The sequence below is a fragment of the Corylus avellana genome, chromosome ca4 (genome assembly GCF_901000735.1).
Source record: "Corylus avellana chromosome ca4, CavTom2PMs-1.0".
Lineage (NCBI taxonomy): Eukaryota > Viridiplantae > Streptophyta > Magnoliopsida > Fagales > Betulaceae > Corylus > Corylus avellana.
Genome location: NC_081544.1, coordinates 10049858 through 10071111, shown reverse-complemented (window position 1 = coordinate 10071111; position 21254 = coordinate 10049858). Strand labels below are relative to the sequence as shown.

The 21254-nt window shown below is 40.1% G+C and overlaps 1 protein-coding gene across 1 annotated transcript; it reads left to right on the top strand.

The window, feature by feature from the left end:
* The first annotated feature begins 282 nt into the window (after positions 1–282).
* Positions 283–1992, top strand: LOC132177861 (7-deoxyloganetin glucosyltransferase-like). The gene is made up of 2 exons (XM_059590336.1): positions 283–802; positions 883–1992. Exons 1-2 carry the CDS (start codon positions 307–309, stop codon positions 1818–1820), a joined length of 1434 nt encoding a protein of 477 aa, XP_059446319.1. The 5' UTR covers positions 283–306; the 3' UTR covers positions 1821–1992.
* Positions 1993–21254: the final 19262 nt, after the last annotated feature.

Sequence of the window (21254 nt, the reverse complement as noted above, 5' to 3'; positions counted from 1 at the left end):
ACATTAACATTGATGTGGTAGCTCGAAAATAATGTGTACTTTTTTCTTATTCATTGATTTGGACATTTCAATATGCCTTTTTGGCTTCGAAACGAAACTATTCAGCCTCGACGGGTAGGTAACGAAAAGCGGTTGCCGCCTTGCCGGCTATTTCCACGTATTATTGCATAAGCTAAAATTATTATTATTTTTATTTATGATAAGAAAAAATAAAATAAAATAAATTAAAACCATAGTATAAAACGCCTGGAAAGATCCAGCCTTCTATTTTTCTTCCCCGGCCATTTGTTTGTTCGTGAGAGAAAAATGAAACCTCATGTCGTCTGCGTTCCGCTTCCATTTCAGGGTCACATAAACCCGATGCTGAAGGTGGCCAAACTCCTCCACCACAAAGGCTTCCACGTCACTTTTGTCAACACCCATTACAACCACACACGCTTGCTCAGATCCAGAGGCCCCAACTCCCTCAACGGCCTGCCAGACTTCCGCTTTGAAAGTATCCCCGACGGCCTCCCGCCTTCTGACGCCGACGTCAGCCAAGACATCCCCGCTCTTTGCGATTCCACCTCAAAGACTTGCCTCGTCCCACTCCGCAACCTCCTCTCCAAACTCAACGACTCTTCCTCTTCCAACGCGCCGCCTGTGACGTGTATCGTCTCCGATGGTTCCATGACATTCACTCTCGAAGCTGCTGAAGAATTTGGAATTCCAAATGTTCTTTTCTGGACGCCTAGCGCCTGCTGCTCCTTGGCCTTTTTGCATTTCCGCCATCTTGTTGAACGCGGTTTAATTCCCCTTAAAGGTACGTAATATTTAAGTGTATTTATATATCCAGCTATACGTCGGCGTTTAATATATAGCTTGTTTTCATTTGATTCACAGATGCAAGCCATCTAACAAATGGGTATCTAGAAACCACAATGATCGATTGGATTCCTGGGATGAAAAGCATCCGTCTGAGTGATTGTCCAACCTTCATTAGAACTACAGATGAGAAAGACTTCTTGCTCAACTTCATCATCACTGAAGTGGAGAGAGCTTCAAAAGCTTCAGCTATCATTTTCAACACGTTTGACGCCTTTGAACATGATGTTTTGGAGGGTATTTCCTCTTTGCTTCCTCGCACCTACACCATCGGTCCACTTCCATTGCTTGCTGACCAGATCAAAGATCAACGGCTGAAATCAATAGCCTCCAATTTATGGAAAGAAGAGCCGGGGTGTGTGGATTGGCTAAATTCAAAACAACCCAACACCGTAGTGTACGTGAATTTCGGCAGCATAACGGTCATGACGCCGCAACAACTAATTGAGTTTGCTTGGGGACTTGCCAACACCGAGAAACCCTTCTTGTGGATTATAAGGCCTGATCTTGTCACCGGCGATTCAGCCCTTCTTCCTCCCGAGTTTCTTACAGAAACGAAAGATAGAGGCATGTTAGCAAGTTGGTGTGCTCAAGAAGAAATCCTCAAGCACCCGTCGATCGGAGGATTTTTGACGCATAGCGGGTGGAATTCAACGATCGAAAGCGTGTGCGGCGGAGTGCCGATCATCTCCTGGCCCTTCTTTGCCGACCAACAAATAAACTGCCTGTATTCTTGCACCGAATGGGGCATTGGGATGGAGATAGATAATGAAGTTGAGAGAGATGCTGTTGAGAAGCTTGTGAGGGAGTTAATGGAGGGTGATAAGGGTAAAGAAATGAAGAGGAAGGTAATGGAGTGGAAGAATAAGGCAGAAGAGGCTGCCAAGCCTGGTGGTTCTTCTTACCGGAACTTGGAGAAGTTGATTGCCGATGTTCTCCTCGCCGGAAATGTTTAAACCAAACAAAGAAGAAGCAGATTGACTCGATCTCTTGGTTTTATCCACTCTTCTCTTGTCTTTTTATTCGTAGAAAGTCCACTCCCTCATTCGTTGCAATAATTCCAAGTGTGTGTTTTGATAAAATTAATATTCTACTCTACATTGGCATTGTTGTTTACGTAGTAAATTTTGTCATTTGTGTGGTCTGTTTGTCAAAATATCTTAATAGCCCCAGTATTATTTTTTAAAAAAAATTCAACTTCCCAATATTTTTATTGTTTATCACATTAATAATTTTCAACTACTATTTAAATAAAAAAAAATTACAATAAATTTTTATTTATTTATTTAATGTTTTTTTTTTTCCTTTTCATACCAAACATTTTTACTTTTTTATACATCAATCAAATTTTGTTACAATAAAAATGCTCAAAGCCTTTGCCAAGCAAGCTGCACTTATATTTTTCAAGTCTTCCGGTTGATTAAGGTAGCACAGAGTATTTATCGCTTTTCCTAAGTTATGGATACACTAAATTGAGAATTTTTTTTTTAAGCATAAGGGAGTGGCTGGAAATGCGATAAAAGTTTATGGAGTCAACTGAAGTTTTTCATATATATTACGACAAAAATACCTTTAAAAGGAAAAAAAAAATGTTAAAAATTACATTTTTATTTTATAATACAAACGGGATAATCTGAATGAACTCTTAATTAAAATAAAAATATAACACTCAACTTTACTCAAGTTTCATGATGCGAAGCTCCATTCAATTTCTCTGTCTTAGGCAAGCATGAGGGATTGACCTCTATTCTTATCACAATGCATGATTTTTGAAGTCTATAGATTGAACAATTACTATGCAGTCTATCATAACTTATGAATAAGTTGTTTCGACAAGTTGCTTTAGCACAATGACTACTGTCTATTGAAAAGGATATTGGATGGATTGAGCAATTACTGCATAGCCTATTTTTACTTCTCAATAAATTGTTTTGCCTAATTGCTTTAGCACAATGACTAATGTCTACTGAAAAGGATATTGGATGGATTGAGCAATTAGTGCACAGCCTGTCTTGACTTCTCACTAAGTTGTTTCAGCTAGTCGCTTTAGCACAATGACTACTGTCTACTGAAAAGGATATTAGATGGATTGAGCAATTACTGCACAGCCTATCTTAACTTCTCAATAAGTTGTTTCGGCTAGTTGCTTTAGCACAATGACTACTGTCTACTGAAAAGGATATTGGATGAATTGAGCAATTACTACACAAACTATCTTGACTTCTCAATAAGTTGTTTCGGCTAGTTGCTTTAGCACAATGACTACTGTCTATTGAAAAGGATATTGGATGGATTGAGCAGTAAGGATGGATTGAGCAATTATTGCACAGCCTATCTTGACTTCTCAATAAGTTGTTTTGGCTAGTTGCTTTAGCACAATGACTACTGTCTATTGAAAAGGATATTGGATGGATTGAGCAATTACTACACAGCCTATCTTGAGTTCTCAATAAGTTGTTTTAGTTAGTTGCTTTAGCACAATGACTACTGTCTACTGAAAATGATATTGGATGGAGTGAGCAATTATTGCACAGCCTATCTTAACTTTTCAATAAGTTGTTTCGGCTAGTTGCTTTAGCACAATGACTACTGAAAAGGATATTTGATGGATTGAGCAATTTTTGCACGGCTTATCTTGACTTCTCAATAAGTTGTTTCAGCTATTTGCTTTAGCACAATGACTACTGAAATAAAATTAAAATACTAATTATTTAATTAAATAATTTATCTCACTATTTATTATCTTTGGAAATATGTTCCATCCATTATATCTTATTAAATTACAAGGTAAAATTATTTTTCAAAGTTTAAAGGATCTATGCTTTCGGGTCAAAAATTTATGGCCTAAACAGCCCATTGTGGCTTTCTGCCTCCATTTCCCCAAAATTATTTATCCATTCTTTAATTTGACCAAAATAAATCACTTTTCCCATTGTGTCTGATTTCTTACCAGAGGCCCCCACCTCCCAGCAGTAAAAACAACCCTAAAATTCCTACTTCTTTGGAAACCGTAATAATTACTGAACGATGTCAAAATTAAAGTGGCACAAAAAAATATTTACCCACTGACATTACTGATGCACAACACGAGACATTGTCATTACTGATCCACCTTATTATCTGTTTACTGTAGAGTAATGCTTCGGACCATTGTTTAAAACTTTTGTTGTCTTTAAAGCTGCCCATTGCGATGGAAAGAGGACCAGAAAGTTTCCTCAGGATGGTTGTGTTTCATTGGAATTAGGGCAATCATGTTGCCTCTGATCAAGATGGAATCAAAAAGTGCCCATTGTGATGGAAAGAGGACCAAAAAGTGTCGTCATCATGTTGGTTGTGGAATTAGGGCAATCATGCTGCCTCTGATCGAGACTTTACTGAAAGACCGTGTAAAACAAGAAGACTTTTATACGATGCAATACACTCGTAGCTCTACGGATTACAGGCTTGCTTGAGAGGTATGGGAATTGGGAAATAGATGAGCCAAATGAGCCAAATATCTTATTTGGGTTAAATGAGCCAAATTTCAAGCTTTTTTTTTTTTTTTTTTTTTCTCTTTGAACTTTAATATTTAAAAATTTATAATGTACTTTTCTAATATTTCAAAAATTTGCAATTGAAGCCCCCCATTACTTTTTTTTTTTTGAAAAATTTAGCTTCTATCATTTCATTCTCAAAAAAGATCAACATACATTCAGAGCAGATTTCTCTGCGTCAATAATCTTCCTCAAACAATCTGGGATTTCAGAGGTCCACTTCCTATCTAACACCTGCGTCGTAGCTAGTCTTGCCAAAGCATGAGCAGCTTGATTACAAGCTCTATTGGCATAAAGCAGTTTCGAAGCAGGGAAGTACTTGAGCAAGGCACGTAAGTTGTCAATTAAGTGGCCCCTTCTACTCCAATCTGCAGCTTCACATTCCACGGCCTCGACTACCACCTTTGCATCCCCTTCCAACTCAACCTGCGTGAGATCCATCTCACGTGCCATTTGGATAGCCAAGATAGTTGCCAGCGCTTCAGCAGCCGTTGGCTCGAGAATGCCAACACGCGTACTGCTCAACGCTGCCTGCACCGCCCCCTTGTGATCCCGAATGATAACTCCCATCCCTATCCTCCCCGTTTGCTTCCCAGCGGCCGCGTCCCAGTTCACCTTATACCAGCCTTGTTACGGTGCCGTCCACTTCCCCAGAAAAAGCTTGCCCTTCTGGAACACAGGTCCGAGATGTCCCTGTTTGAGCCTGAGAGAAATCCTGCAAAGCAGCTACTGCTTTCATGACAATGGTATTAGGAGAGGAAAAGGAGCCCTCATGCAGAAATTCATTCCTCCTTAGCCATATCCTTCGAGCAGTGAGAATGAAGATCTGGAACTCCTCCACATCACATTTCCGCAACATTTCTTTTGCAACCCGCAAGAATTCCAATTCACCCAAAGAGCTTTTTTGAAATTTAATATAGCCCCCACTCCATACATCCTGTGCTAATGGACATTGCCACAGAATATGATAAATTGTCTCAGCTTCCAGTCCACAAATGGGGCAGCTTGGGTCTGAGATCACCTTCCTCCGAAACAACTTATCCCGTGTAGGTAAAATATCTTGACAAGCCCGCCAGAACCATACCTTCTCCACATGTGGAATTTGTAATTTCCAGAAACTTTTCCAGACCGTACTGTTATTTTGCTGAGAAGAACACTCCACCATCTACGAACATTCCAATTCTTTTTGAATATGGTATGAGCTCATGACCGAAAAAATACCCCTTTCGGTACCCCTCCAGATTAGCTTATCTTCCAGATTAGTGCAACTAATAGGAATGGATTGTATCATGCTTTTCTCCTCTGCCGAGAATAATTGAGTCAATAAATCTTGCTTCCATACATGCCCATTTTCGTTGCTTTTTTTTTTTTTTTTCTCTATCTACCCAAGTGCGCATTTTTTTTATTTATTTTTTTCCATTCCCAATCCTCCATACCAGACCCTCCCTCATTAGTGTATATGAGCTTTGAATACTCCACCAAGCAAAAGATGGCTTTTTTCGTAATGGAGCTTCAATGATCCAGCAATCCAGATAGTATTTTGCTTTCATGATTCGTGCGACTAAACTGTCTGGCATAGTCCACATCCTACAAACTTGCTTTGCCAAGAGTTCTTTGTTGAAACAAGCAAGATCATGGAAACCCATTCCTCCCCCAGCCTTTGAGACCCCTATTTTGCTCCAGCTCATCCATGCGATTTTTCTATCATTTTCCTTATGACCCTACCAAAACCTTTTAATAAGAGAATTTATCTCTGAGCGCAAAGATTTTGGAAGAAGAAAAACACTCATGCAATAAGAAATAATGGCTTGAATTACCACCGCCTTTAGGAGAATTTCCTTTCCAGCCTGGGAAAGAAATCTTAATTTCCAATCCTGAAGTCGTTTCCGCATCTGCTTCGTAATACCCTTAAAAGCTTTCATCCAGGAATGACCCACCAAGGCTGGTAACCCTAGATATTTGTCATATCTATGTGTAGTTGGAATGCCTGCAAACTCCAAAATGATTTCCTTCTCAACCACTAGGGTATTTCTACTGAAAAAATAGAGGTCTTATTAGTATTCATTTTTTGACCCGATGCCTCCTCATATTTTTGCAAAATGGCCGATAAGTTGCTCCATGGTGCTAGAGTGGTCTTGCAAAATAATAAACTGTCATCTGCAAAAAAGAGATGGCTAATCTTTGGGCCCCTCTTCGAAGTAGGCACCCCTGATAAGAACCCTTCCTTATTTGCATCAGTCACCATAGAACTCAAGACCTAAGCACAAATAAGAAAAAGGTAGGGGGAAAATTGGATCTCCTTCCTGATACCCCTCATGGGGGTTATATGCCCACATGGTTCTCCATTGATCAAAAGCGCATAGTGGACCGAAGTGACACACATCATCACTAGTCGGATCCAACGCTCATCAAACCCCATTTTTCCCATTACCGCCTCCAAGAATCTCCATTCTACCCTGTCATATGCCTTACTCATGTCTATTTTAATGGTCATAAAACATTTTTTTCCTCGCATTCTGGTATGCATCGTATGGAGGGTTTCATAAGCCGCCAAAATATTATCCGTAATCAATCTCCCCGGAATAAAGGCACTTTGAGTGGATGAAATAATATGAGGAAGAACCTTTTTAAGCCTATTAGTTAATACCTTGGAGATAAGCTTGTACAATACAGTACAAAGACTTATAGGTCGGAACTCAGTCACACATTCCGAATTATTTGTCTTAGGAATAAGAGCAATATAAGTCAAATTCAGATTAGGCAGCATACATCGAGAATTGAGAATATCAAGGATACCTCTACATACCTCCTCTCCTATAATTGCCCAATTCTGTTGAAAGAAGCAAGCATTCATCCCATCCGGTTCGAGGGCTTTGAGTGGCACCATTTGGTGTAGAGCTTTGCTAATTTCCTCTGTAGTAAAATCCTCTATAAGTTCGGCATTCATGCTTACCTAGACACGAACATCTATATGTTGCAAACACTGACCCATGTCACCTTCACTACCAGCAGAGAACAAATCAGTATAGTAATCAACAAAAGCCTTGCCCACCCCTTTTGGCGAATCCCACCACTGCCCTTGTGCATCCTTTATTCGATCAATTATATTTTTTCTCCTCCTAGAATTGACACAAGCATGGAAATATTTAGTATTCCTATCTCCATGCTTGAGCCAATCTGCTTTAGCCCTTGTCGCCACCATAAGTCATCTTTGTCTAGTTGAATTTGGATGTCACGCTTGAGCTTTGAAATTTCCTCATCATTACCCATATCATCATGTCCCTGCAACTCAGCTAAGTGCTCCCTCAACTATGAAATATGCCCAGGCTTGGGTTCTTGCAATTTATTCTTCCATTGTATAAGACTTTGCACACATGCAAAGAGTTTACTTCCCAAACGGTCCCACCTCCTGATTTCCACCAATGGTTGCTTCCAGACCATATTAATCACATCCTGGTACCCAATTTCCAAAGCCCATCCAGCTTCATAACGAAAACGATTACTCTGTTTAATCTTCCAACCATTTTTTTTTAGTCTCAATACTAGCGGAGCATGGTCTAAAGAAACAATTGCTTCCACTGCCACCACAGCCTCAGGGAAATAGGTCCTCCATTCCATGTTTATGACTCCTCTATCAAGCCGCTCCTTTATGAACACCCTCCCCTCTCTACAATTGCAACATGTATATTTTGAGCCATAAAAGCCTAGGTCAGACAAAGTTGCATTACTCCAGAGTTTGTTGGAAAGCTATCATATCCTTTCTCCACCCTCCCCCCCCCCCCCCCCCATTTTTCGGTCCCATTGACAACCTCATTGAAATCGCCAATACACAACCATGGGAGAGGGTCATGCCGAGCTAGGTACTTTAATAAAACCCACGCCTCATGTCTCTTGGCAGTTTCGGGATGGGCATAAAACCCCGTGAATTTCCAAAATAACTCTGCTTTGGGTCTGTTTAATTTATTATGGCATTGATATGCCTACGGCTGAAATTTTGGACTTCAACCTTTGCATCTTCCCCCCATAATATCCCCAAACCTCTACTCCTCCATATGCAATCTACCACGAACATGTTAGAGAGGCCCAATTTGATTCTAATATTCTCCATTTTTTTCTTTCACATCTTGGTTTCCATGAGGGAAACCAAGTCGGGTTTCTTATCCCTCACCATCCGGCAAAGGTCTTGAATTGTCCAGAGGTTTCCAAGCCCCCGGCAATTCCAACTGAAAATAATCATAGCGGTCGGCGGGGCTGAAAGTTAGCCTCCGCCAATCCCGATCCATCTGTCAGCTCACTGCAAGGCCCTCTGTTACTAATTTCTATCTGAGTGGACAGAAATCATCCCACGTGTGTCTCACATAAAATTTCTATGCCTTCTTTTCCAATTTTGCTCTCATTAAACCTCACAATTTAAGGGAGGATTGAAGATAAACAACTTTAGAGAGGGAATTTGGAGGCTACTTCCAGAAGCTTTTCGGTTTCTTCTTTCCCTTTTATTTTTAGTCTTTATCTTAATTATGTGTAACTAACTCTTTAGTTAGGGGCTAGATTGAAGCCTTAATCATGTCCTTTTAGGATTTCAATATTGGCGCCTTTGCTACAATCATATTTTGGTGTATTTAACTTGATTATTTCCTACTTAATTGAATTCCTCATATAAATGTGTCTGATCAACATATACATATGGTATGGATTAGTTATTTAAGTCAATTTAGATAACCGAGTCCTGGGCTTAATAGAGTGAAAAAAATATACCTTTGCGGGTTCTTAGGGTTATCAACATGGAGAACCGAGAGTATACACTCATGTCCTAGGCCTCATGTGTTTGTCGATTTTTACAAATTTATTATTTCTTAAAGAACAACTTAGTATATACTCATGCTAAATCCTTTGAGAAAGAAAAGAGTTAGAGTGTACACCCATGCTTAATTCGTTGCTTAGGGAGATCAATAGCTTAAGGAGTATACTCCCATGCCCTAAGGTTGTCAAACATTAAATATACCGGTATGATTGGCGCATTGACATATTGTTATCTTAATTAGTCTGATTAGTGGTGGATGTCGAAACCCTAACACTTTTATTTATCTTTATTTCTTTTCAACATATCAATACCAATTTTGTGACAATTTTGTTATTTTAATTTAGAAAAACAATTCTATACAAAATCATCAATTCTCGTGAGAATGATCTCGTACTTGCACCTTATTCTATTGTTTTGACCTTGTGCACTTATGAGTTAAAACATAGCAAATACTATCTATTAATTTAGGTAGTATTTGTCACAACATGTGTTGAGTTGATGGCAATGTTGGAGGAAAATCAACCATAACTTAAGGAGTTGGATTTGCAGCCCAGGTCAGCAGGGATAGGCTGGTGTTGTAGTCTACTAATGTGTGCAGAAGTGGGGAGCAAGTTTCCATGAATTGAGGAAGAAAAGTTGTTGTGATGTGAAGTCCTTCTAGTAGCTGCTATAGGAGTCAAGGTTGCATGAAAACTATGGTGTTTGTCACGTGTATTAGATAGAGTTTCTTGATTATCCTTGGACTTCATTTAATCTTCTGGATTACTCTTAACACCCCCCCCCCCCCCGCGCAAACTCATGGGAGGGAGGACCCTGAGTTGTCCCTGAGAAAGCAGAACCTTGCAGCAGTGTGACCCTTGGTGAAGATATGTGCAACTTAGTCAAGAGTGGAGAGATAATGAATTTGAATGGCACAGTTGAGCACTTTCTCATGGACAAAGTGGACATCTACCTCAATATGTTTGGTGCGTGCATGAAAGACTTGATTAAAGGCCAAAGCAACAGCTCCTGAGTTGTCACACTGGAGAATGGGAGGAGAAGGGAGACCGATGTGGAGTTGATTGAGTAGCATGCGAAGCCAGAACATTTCAGCTATTGCAAGGGAAAGTGAACAATATTCTGCCTCAGTACTAGACCTAGAGACAACATGCTACTTCTTGGCTAACCAGGAGATTAAATTTGGGCCAAAGAAAATACAAAAGCTAGTGGTGGATCTTCTGTCATCAGGGTTACCAACCCAATCAAAATCATAGTAGGTGGTGATGGTAAGAGGACCTTTGCCTTACTGAAGACCAAAATGAACAGAACCCTTGAGATATCTGAGGACTCATTTGGCTACTGTGAGATGAACTGAAGTTGGAGCATACTTGTATTGGCAAAGTTGGTTTACTGAGTATGCAATGTCTAGTCTGGTGAAAGTCACATACTGCACAACACCTACAATATGTCTGTATTTATTAGCGTTAGAGAGAGGATCTCCACCAAACTTGGACATCTTGGAACCAGCACTGAAGGGAGCTGAATATGGTTTACATTCTGTCATCTGAGCTCTGTCAAGAACATCGAGAATGTACTTGGATTGTCAAAGATGAAGGCTTGTAGAGTCCCGAGTGGCTTGAATTCCAAGAAAGTAAGTGATGGAACCAAGGTCTTTCATAGCAAAGTCAGCCTGGAACTTGCTGATAATGATAGTAAGAGTTGCTGAGTGATTGCTTGTGAGAATGATGTCATCCACATAGACTAGAAGAAAGATGTGGATAGGTCCAGCATGATAAGTAAAGAGGGAGGGATCAACTTATGAACCAGAGAAGCCTATATCCAGCAAGGCCTGGGAGAGACGAATGAACCAGGCTCTAGGTGCCTGCTTTAAGACATAGAGAGACTTACTCAATTTGCAGACATGATCAGGGTATAAAGGATGAACAAAACCTGGAGGTTGCTCCATGTACACCTCCTCATTCAATATGCCATGAAGGAAGGCATTTGAAACATCAAGTTGTTTGATATTCCAATCGAATTGGACTGCCAAAGCCAAACGAATGGTGGCAGGTTTCACAACACGACTGAAGGTCTCATAGTAGTCCACACCATTCAACTGATCAAATCCTTTAGGAACTAAACGTGCCTTGAATCTGTCCACAGTGCCATCTAGTCTTTGTTTGATTTTCAAGACCCATTTGTTTCTGACCACATTTTGATGAGAAGGCCTAGGGTAGAGGGTCCAGGTTTGATTGGAGAGAAGAGCATTATACTCAAGAGATATGGCATCCTTCCATTATGGTTTGGTAGTAGCTTTTTTCTAAGTGGATGGTTCTTGAACTCTCCCAGCTCCACTGCCCACTTAACTAATCGCCCCGAACAGTCAGGCTTGTGGAGGATCTGCTTCAAAGGGTAGTACGTAAGGACGTGAATTGTGTGAAATTGAAAATAAGGATGGAGCTTTCTCGCCGAGATGACCAGTGCGAATGCCAGTTGTTCGAACTTCATATATCTAGTTTCTGCTCAAGGGAGAGCTCTACTTGTGTAATAAATCGGCTGCTAGATTCTGGCATCTTCTCTAACCATGGTTGAGCTTTGTTGGGGATACCGCCAAATATTGGTACGAGGGTTTGCCTTTGTATGCTTGGCTGAGTAAGGGCAAGTTGACTAAGTATTCCTTGAGCTGCTCAAAACCCTGTCACATTTGTCCCCCCATTGAAAGCCTTTGCGAAGTATCTTGAAGAAGGGCAGACATTTGTTAGTGGCTCAGGAATGAACCTCATCAAGGCTGCAACTATACCGGTAAGTTGCTAGAGTTGCTTAGTGTTGCGCAGTGGCTGCATAGACACCATGAATCCTAGAAACTTACCTGAAGAGACCCCGAAGGCACACTTCATGGGGTTAAGCTTCATGCGATAATGTCTTAGGGTTCATAAGGTCTCCTTGAGGTCCACTACGTGTCTGGTGGCTTGCTGGCTTTTGACTAGCATGTCATCTATGTAGACTTCCACATTCTTTCCGATCTACTCCCTAAACATGTTATTGACCAACCGTTGGTATGTGGCTCCTACATTCTTCAATCCAAAGGGTATCACCCAATAACAATAGAGTCCACAATCGGTCATGAAGGTTGTCTTCTCCTCCTCCAGCTAATCCATCTGAATCTAATTATATCCCGAGAACACATCCATAAATCTGAGCAACTCATGACCAGCGGTGGAGTCAACGAGCAAGTCTATTCTAGGAAAGGGGAAGCTATCTTTCAGGCATGCCTTGTTGAGATCTGTGAAGTCGACGCACATTCTACACTTCCCACTCGCTTTCTTCACCATGACCACATTGGATATCCATGACGGATATTGGACGTCCCTAATAAGATCTACTTTGAGGAGCTTGTCAACCTCTTTCACTGCGGCTTGACTTCTTTTTGGCCCAGGGTATCTCTTTTTCTATATCACCGGTTTAGAGTTTGGGTTTACATTCAGGTGGTGGGTGATGATTGAGGGGTCAATTCTGGGCATGTTCTCATGTGTCCTATGGAAGACGTCCAAATTTTCTTGCAGAAAGCAGACTAAGTTTGCCTTGATCGGTTATGCCAACTAGGACCCTATCTTTAGGGTTCTCTCTAGTTCGTTGATCGGAAGCTCGACCAACTCTTATACGGGTTCGCCATGCCTTAACATTCTCTCATTGCGGACCTCTATCACGATGGAGAGAGCTTCCTTCATACGGGGTTCCTTCAGGGTTGCATTGTTATAGACCTGCGCTATCTCTTGATTTCCTCTTACCACTCCGACACCATGTTCGGTTGGAAACTTCATGGCTAGGTGAACCATTGATACCACCGCTCTGAGAGCATTCAATGTAGGTCATCCCAGTATGACGTTATACAGAGACTGTTTGTCTAAAACAAGGAAGTTGACCATTACCGTCACCTGCTGGGGCTCGGCACCTGTGGAAACTGGTAAAGAAATTACTTTGGCAGGTCTTACTATTTCCTGCCTAAAGCCCACAAGCGGGGTCGTCATAGGGTTCACTCTATTCATGTTGATCTCATCCTCTTAAAAGTGGCCATGTACAATATGTTCGCCGAGCTACCTGTATCAATCAGTATTCTATGAATGTTATAATTAGAGATGAGGAGGGTTACCACTAGAGCGTTGTTGTGAAGGAAAAAGACCCCGCATAAGTCCTCATCCGTGAAAGATACTGGGAGCGACTCTTTTCTTTCGGACTTGGAACTTCGTTCGAGGGACAATACCTCCCCTGATACCAACCTCCTAGCATGGGTCCTCATAAGGACCTAGATTCACTCCCACTACGAACCCTCCTGCTATGGTGTCGATCACTCCCACTACTCTCTACATTCGTGGGATGTTCTGTCCTCAATTCTCCGACCTCTCTCTGCATGCTCTGTCTTAATGTCTATCGTTCTCGAAGTCTGCGTGGATCTTCTCATCCTCCTTTGAGGAATCGCGACCTTTGTATCCGTGTAATTGGCCCTGAACTCTATACCTCCCCCTATCCGAGTGCCTGGGAGGGTGGTCCTTGTGGTCATTATTCCTTCTATCATGTCTTTGATTTTCTTAACTCTACAACTCCTGCCTTTGACTCCTGTCTTGTTTCTTTGGGCCTCTCTCCTCGATCCGAGGATTTTCATTTGCGCATTGAAGGGCCTGTTGTCTTTGTCCTGCCATGAATCTGGCTAACTACCCGTTTTTAATGAGCTTCTCGATCTCCATCCATAACGTGATACAATTTTTGGTATGGTGGCCATGGTCCTAATGGAATTTGCATTGGCGGGGGACGTGTTACTTCTGGTAGCACGTAGATCTCATGCCAAATCTCCCTCAGGTTGGCATCCAAAGGGGTGAAGTTGAATTCCTTCTGAATAGTGTCCTTCTTCCTATCCTTTTTTTTTTCTCTTTCTTGGGTTGGGACTCAGTTGGAGGGGCTTCTATTTTCACACTCCCTAATTGTCTTTGTCTTTCGCTTGCTACCGTGAGGGCCCATATTGTTTCTTCCCCATTGATGTACTCTGCTACTTTATCCATAAACTCTTGGAGGGTCGCGGGTGGTCGTCGTGCTATTTCTATTGCTAGAGAGCTTGAAGGGTGGACTTTGTTCATGAGAGCCATTAACACCAAATCACCAAGTGCATCTTCTACTTCCAATTTCTCTCTATTGAAGCGATCTACATAATCTTTCATGGACTCGGCATCTTTCTGTTGGATGGTTATCAAGTACGTTATTGGCATTCTCTGTTTTTGCGTGGACATGAACTGGTCGAAGAACATTTTTGCCAAGCCCGTGAAGCTATCGATTGAGTTTCGAGGGAGAATGTTGAACCATCCGCGAGCGGTCCCCTTCAACGAGAGAGGAAATGCATGGTAGGTGATCTCATCAGGGGTCGAGTGTAAAGTGACATGGGTGCAGAATGTTTCAAGGTTCTCCATGTGATCAATGCTACCATCATATCGGGCGACATTGGGGACCTTAAACTTTCCGGGTAAAAGGTAATTTAACACCCACTAGGTAAATGGCAAGTTCATGCTTTAGAGGACATCTTCCACCATTGTGTGCTTCCCTTGTACTTGGCGAGCCATCTCCTTGCACTCGCTTTTCAGTTCGTGGTACAGTAACCTTAGATCTTCTCCTGGTGGTTCCCCACGGTGCCCCCCATGGTGATGTTCTTTATAAGCATCGTACTCCTCATGCACCCCTCGCTTATCATGGGGTTCTACCTCCGGATGAATAGATCTTCCACCCTGCTCGTACATGCCTATATACTCTCTTCTAAAGTGTTCTTCATAGCCTTCGTAGGATCCTTCTCCATAGTAACTAGGCATGTAGTCGTTCTCGCAATATTCTCTTCCAACGTTATCCTCGTGCTGGTTCACATATCTGTAGCTATCCTCGAGGCGGACTCGTTCATTCTCGCTGTGATAGTGACTGCCGCCATAATACCGGTAGTCCAATACATAGTAGATGTGGCCGTGTGGACCATCCTCGTAGTTTTCCCCCTTGGGGGCTTCCTCATAGTAATACTCATTCCACATGTAATAGGCTTATGGTATTGCCCCCATCTTGTAGGCGTCATAGGGATGCGCCTCTTTTTCAGTATTCGATTGAGGTGGGTCGCTCTGCATTTCTACTCCTCGCTGTTCGGGCGGAGGGCCTTGGAGGTGAGCATGTCATTCCAATTCTTCATTCCAGAGGGGAGATTTCGAGCATACTCCCGCTCCTGCTCTAGCTGCGAGGCTAGGTAGATTAGCTGGGATTTTGGACGATCCTGCTTCGTTGTGGCGTCGAGACCTCATTTGGGATATGGTTGGACTTCCGGGGGGGTTTAAAGGCCTGACGAGTGTGAAGACATTGGTCACCGTACGTGTTGGTGGGGAGTTGATAAGTGATAAAATAGTCATATTTTATCCCCTTAATTTACATATGTTAGGCTCTTAGTTTTGTTATTATTTTATGTTTTGCTTCATTTTTGTGTTTTATGTCTTTTTATAGGCTTTTGAAGAAAATGAAGCATTTCTGGAAAACTCATACTTAAAGGGCATTTTTGGGAAAATCTGGAGGTTGAGATCAAGCACATGCAGACTAGGCTCGAGCAAAGCATGCGCTTGAGCACACATACAACTAAGCTCAAGTGCATCAGCGCTCGAGCGCAAGAAAACGAGCGAGTGCAGCAGCGCTCGCACGCACAAGAAGAAGGCTCGAGCACATCAGCACTCGAGCACACATAGGCAAGGATTGAGCGCAGGGTTGCGCTCGAGCGCACCGCACCTGGGATCGAGCGTATTCATGCACTGAAGAAAAAGCAGATGCGGCCAAGACTCCTTTTTCAACCCAAATTTGGTTTTCAAAGTCCTACTTGTACTAGGAAATAAAACTCCGATTTTATTAGGTTTTCTAGGGCTTCTATATTTTCCTAAGCCTATAAATAGACAGCCTCTAGAAAAATGTGCGGAGAAGCAAACACAAGCTCTGGAAAAGAACTGAACACTAGATCAAGAGGAGTTTGGGTTTTTCTTCTCTTCCCCTTTTATTTTTGTTATGTAATTAGTAATTTAATTAGGGCTAGCTTGAAGCCCTAATCATGTTTGTTTAGGATTGCAATATTGGCGCCTTTGCTACAATTACCTTTTGGATGTTTAATTTGATTACTTCCTTTTTACTTGAATTTTTCATATGAATGTGTTTGATCATATGCATGTGCTTGGATTTATGTTATTTAAGTCAATTTGGATGGTCGAGTCCTGAGCTTAATAAAATAACAAAAGAACCCCATCACAGGTTCTTGGGCTAATCAACATGGCGAACCGGGAGTAGATACCATGTCCTAGGTCTTGTGTGATTGACGATTTCCATAGATTTATGCTTCCTTAAAGAACAACTTAGTAGATACCATGCTAAATCCTTTGGGGAAGAAAAGAACTAGAGTAGATGCCATGCCTAGTTTATTGCTTAGGAAAATCAATAGCTTAAAGAGTAGATACCATGCCCTTAGGTTGACAAACATTGGATATCTAGAGATAATTGGAATATTGGCATTGTTAATCTTAATTAAGTATGGTTAGCGGTGGATTTCAAAACTCTAATCCTTTTTAGTCTTAAAATTTCTTTTATGTTATTTTTTTAGTTTAATTCAATCTGTGACAATGTTTTGAACTTATTAATTAAATAGGAAATTACTTCTAAGCATAATTTATCAATCCTCATGGGATTGATCTCGTATTTGCCTGCTATACTATCGTTTTGATCTTGGGCACTTGCGAGTAAAACGTAGCGAATATTCACCTATTAATTTAGGTGGGTATTTGTCACAACAAGTTTTTGGCGTCGTTGCCAGGGATTGCGTTAAATTATGTCTAGAAATTTTTTCCTTTAGTTTAATTTATTTATTTTTAAAAATTTTTTTAATTGAATTTTCTTTGTTTTTGTTTGTTTGTAATTCTGTTTTTTATTTTATTTTTCTTGTTTTTGTGTGAGTCGTTTCTGTTTCCATCCGTAACTCTGATATTTTATGTGGCAGTGCGATCTATCGCAAGTGCATTGCGATCGAGCGCATAACTGCCACACAGCACTATTGAGGCTGTTGTGAGTTCTTTATGTTTCGTTGTTGCGACAGTGTGCTCGAGCTCCCATTCTAGGGAGATTGAGCGCAGCTATACGATCGAGCGCACAGCTAGACAGCAATACTGAAGCTGCTGTTATGTCGAGTCTGTTTTTATTTTTCATTCTTTATGTAATCTGTTTGTGATTTTTGTTTTACTTTATTTTCTGTTTTTGTTCTTTAGTTTTTTATTTTTTATTTTATTTTGTTTTCAATTTTTGTTTTATTTAAAGTTTTTTTAACTTTTTTTTTTTTTTTGAGTCTGTTTCTAATCTGCAACAGTGCGATCGAACGCATGTGCTCTACGAGCGAGTACACCATTGCCAGACAGCAGCACTGAAGCTGTTGTAGCCGCTGTTCTATTTCTGTTCGCAGTAGTGCAATCGAGCGCATGTCTTTAGCGATCGAGCGCACCAAGCTGCTGTATTTCTATTTTGCGGTAGTGAGACTAAACACCCAATCAAAAGGATCGAGCGTAGCACTGCAATCGACCGCAAGTCCTCAGCAATCAAGCCCACTTCCAGCCAGCAGTGCTGAAGCTGCTGTAAATTCCAAATCTGATTGGTTTCTTTTTCATGCAGGGTCGTCAATCTCAAAATTTATCTATACAATACCAACCCTATGCACTTGAGCCCTCCATCAGGTTAGGGTACATGATCTCCTTCCAGGTTTTATTATCTCCATTGTTGTTCAATTTTTATTCTTTGATTATATTTTTACAACAATGTGTTGCACTTGACTGGTATTTGGTTGGAGTATTTACTTGTTTTAGGGACAGGTATTCTTGCAAGTTTAGGGGTATCCTATGAGCCATACCTAGTCTCACTAGTTTTCTCATCTCCCGGGTAAGATCTTTCCATGTTTTTCTACACATAGAGGACAATGTATAATTCAAGTTTGGGGGTATGGGGAACATATGTCTAAAACATTTTGAAACTTTTTATTTTTGTAAAAATTTTGAAAAAAAATGCATGTTCTTGATATTCCTGAGATTTTGGTTGATCTAGAAAACTATGATTTGAATTTCATCGCTGAGCTTAAAATGTTGAACACATGATTTGATAGCGAGAATTCAAAGTCTGGTTACTTACTTTTGACATTTGAGAATTCACTTGTTTTGATTTTAAATTGCCATGAACACATTAGCACAAAGTTTGTGAGGTATGACATGTGATTTTGATTGTGTATGTTTCAATGTCTTGGGTAAAGCTGGGTGGCTTGTTGGATAGATATTTTGGCATATATATATAAAAAAGAATAAAAGAAAAGAAAAGAAGAAAAAAGTTGATCATTGTGAGATTTTCACTAAGTAACTAGATCTCTTGCCTCATTAAGAAATGAATGTTCTCGTCAAAAGGTGATAATTTTGATTTGGTTAAATTCATGGCTGGTTTAGTTTCATAGCCTTTTTTACTCGAGTTAGTAAGTCCTTAAGTGTGTCTTTACACCTAATACCCTAAAACCATCTAGTTTGAGAGTCATTGGCTAAACACTCGTTACATGAGTCAATTAGAAAGCTTAAGGGAACTAAGCACTGCAGAGCCTGACCAAAAAGAATGAAAAGAAAGTTATGCCTTTGTTATTCATTCCGATGGGAGTCCTAGTGAACTTTGAGGTATTGAGTCATTGCACATTGGAAATATTTGGAAGCTTCATAATTATGTGTTAGTTCACTTTACACTAAATTGAACTTTGGATGCCTTAACTTGTCTTTTGTAAGTGATTAGACTTTGGAATTCCAATTCATTGTGAAGATAGAGTTTAGCTTTTTAAGCTTGGTAATGAATGAAAATCAGTGTTTTCAGTGATACTTCAACTTTTGGGATAACATAAATCTTGAATAATGTTTGTGGGTAGCATTTATGTTAAACCCTCACGAGACTTCACTCGTCCTACTAGAAATGCCTAGGGGTTTAAAAGGCTTGTTGCATACGCTAAATGCACATCCCACGAAAGAAAGATTTATATTTTTGCTTTTATGTTTTGTTTTTATTTTTAGTTTTGAATTGCTAAGGGACTAGCAATATATAAGTTTGAGGGTATGATAAGTGCTAAAATAGTCATATTTTAGCCCTTTAATTTACATATGTTAGGCTCATAGTTTTGTTATTATTTTATGTTTTATTTCCTTTTTGTGTTTTATGTCTTTTTATAGGTTTTTGAATAAAAGGAAGCATTTCTGGAAAGTTCGGACTTAAAAGGCATTTTTGAGAAAATCTGAAGGTTGAGATCGAGCACATGCATATTAGGCTTTAGCGCAAGCATGCGCTCGAGCGCTTATACGCCTAGGCTCGAGCGCCAGAGAACAAGGAGCGAGCGCAGCAGCGCTCGCGCGCACAAAAAGAAGGCTCAAGCATATCAGCGCTCGAGCGCAAGGTTGCATTCGAGCGCACTGCACCTGGGATCGAGCGCACTTGTGCATTGGAGAAAAATCTGATGCGGCCAAGACTCCTTTTTCAACCCAAATTTGGTTTTCAAAGTCCCACTTGTACTAGGAAATAAACCTCTGATTTTATTAGGTTTTCTAGGGCTTCTATATTTTCTTAAGCCTATAAATAGACCTCTAAGCTTCTAGGAAAAAGTGTGGAGAAGCAGACACAAGCTCTGGATAAGAACTGAAGGCTAGATTAAGAGGAATTTGGGTTTTTCTTCTCTTCCCCTTTTATTTTTGTTATGTAATTAGTAATTTAATTAGCTCTAGTTTGAAGCCCTAATCATGTTTGTTTAGGATTGCAATATTGGAGCCTTTGCTACAATTATCTTTTGGGTGTTTAATTTGATTACTTTCTTTTTACTTGAATTCTCCATATGAATGTGTTTGATCATATGCATGTGCTTGAATTTATGTTATTTAAGTCAATTTAGATAGCTGAGTTCTGGGCTTAATAAAGTAAGAAAAGAACCCCATCACACGTTCTTGGGCTAATCAATATGGGGAACCGGGAGGATACCATGTCCTAGGCCTTGTGTGATTGTTGATTTCCATAGATTTATGCTTTCTTAAAGAACAACTTAATAGATATCATACTAAATCCTTTGGGGAATAAAAGAACTAGAGTAGATGTCATGCCAAGTTCATTATTTATGGAAATCAATAGCTTAAGGAGTATATACCATGCTCTTAGGTTGACAAACATTGACATCTAGAGATGATTGGAATATTGGCATATTGTTAATCTTGATTGAGTATGGTTAGTGGTGGATTTCAAAATCCTAATCCTTTTTAGTTTTAGTATTTATTTTATGTTATTTCTTCAGTTTAATTCAATTGTGACAATTGTTTTTAACCCGTTAATTAAATAGAAAATTACTTCTAAGCATAATTTACCAATCCTCGTGGGAATGATCTCGTATTTGCCAGCTATACTATTGTTTTAATCTTGTGCACTTGCGCAACTATACTATTGTTTTAATCTTGTGCACTTGCGAGTAAAATGTAGCGGATATTCACTTATTAATTTAGGAGGGTATTTGTCACAACAAGAGTTGAGGCTCCACCCGTCGACAACTGTTCTCCTCCTATGCATGCATCCTTACCGTCAGTGACAGCTACTCTTTTCTTTTCTTTTCTTTTCTTTTTTTTTTTTTTGGGGAGGGTAAGGCCTCGCCGTTTAGTTCTTGGAATGCTCTGATTCGACGGAAAGGATTAGCTACTACTGGGAATAGAAAAGTGTGGAATAAATTAGCTATTCCTATTCATTTGTTTGGTTGTAACGCTGGAATAGACTAGCTAATCATATTCCTTCATTTGGTATAATGCAATATGTTGGTGAATGAAATCATATTGTGATCAAATTTCCTAAAATACCCTTATAATACAAATACAATTTATATTATTAAGGACTTTCATTTTATTTTTATTTTTTAAACATAAACAACTTTACTATAATTTCTTTTTCTTTTTTGTTTTTAATTATGTCAGGTATGTGGCCTTTTTTTTTTTTTTTGCAATTAT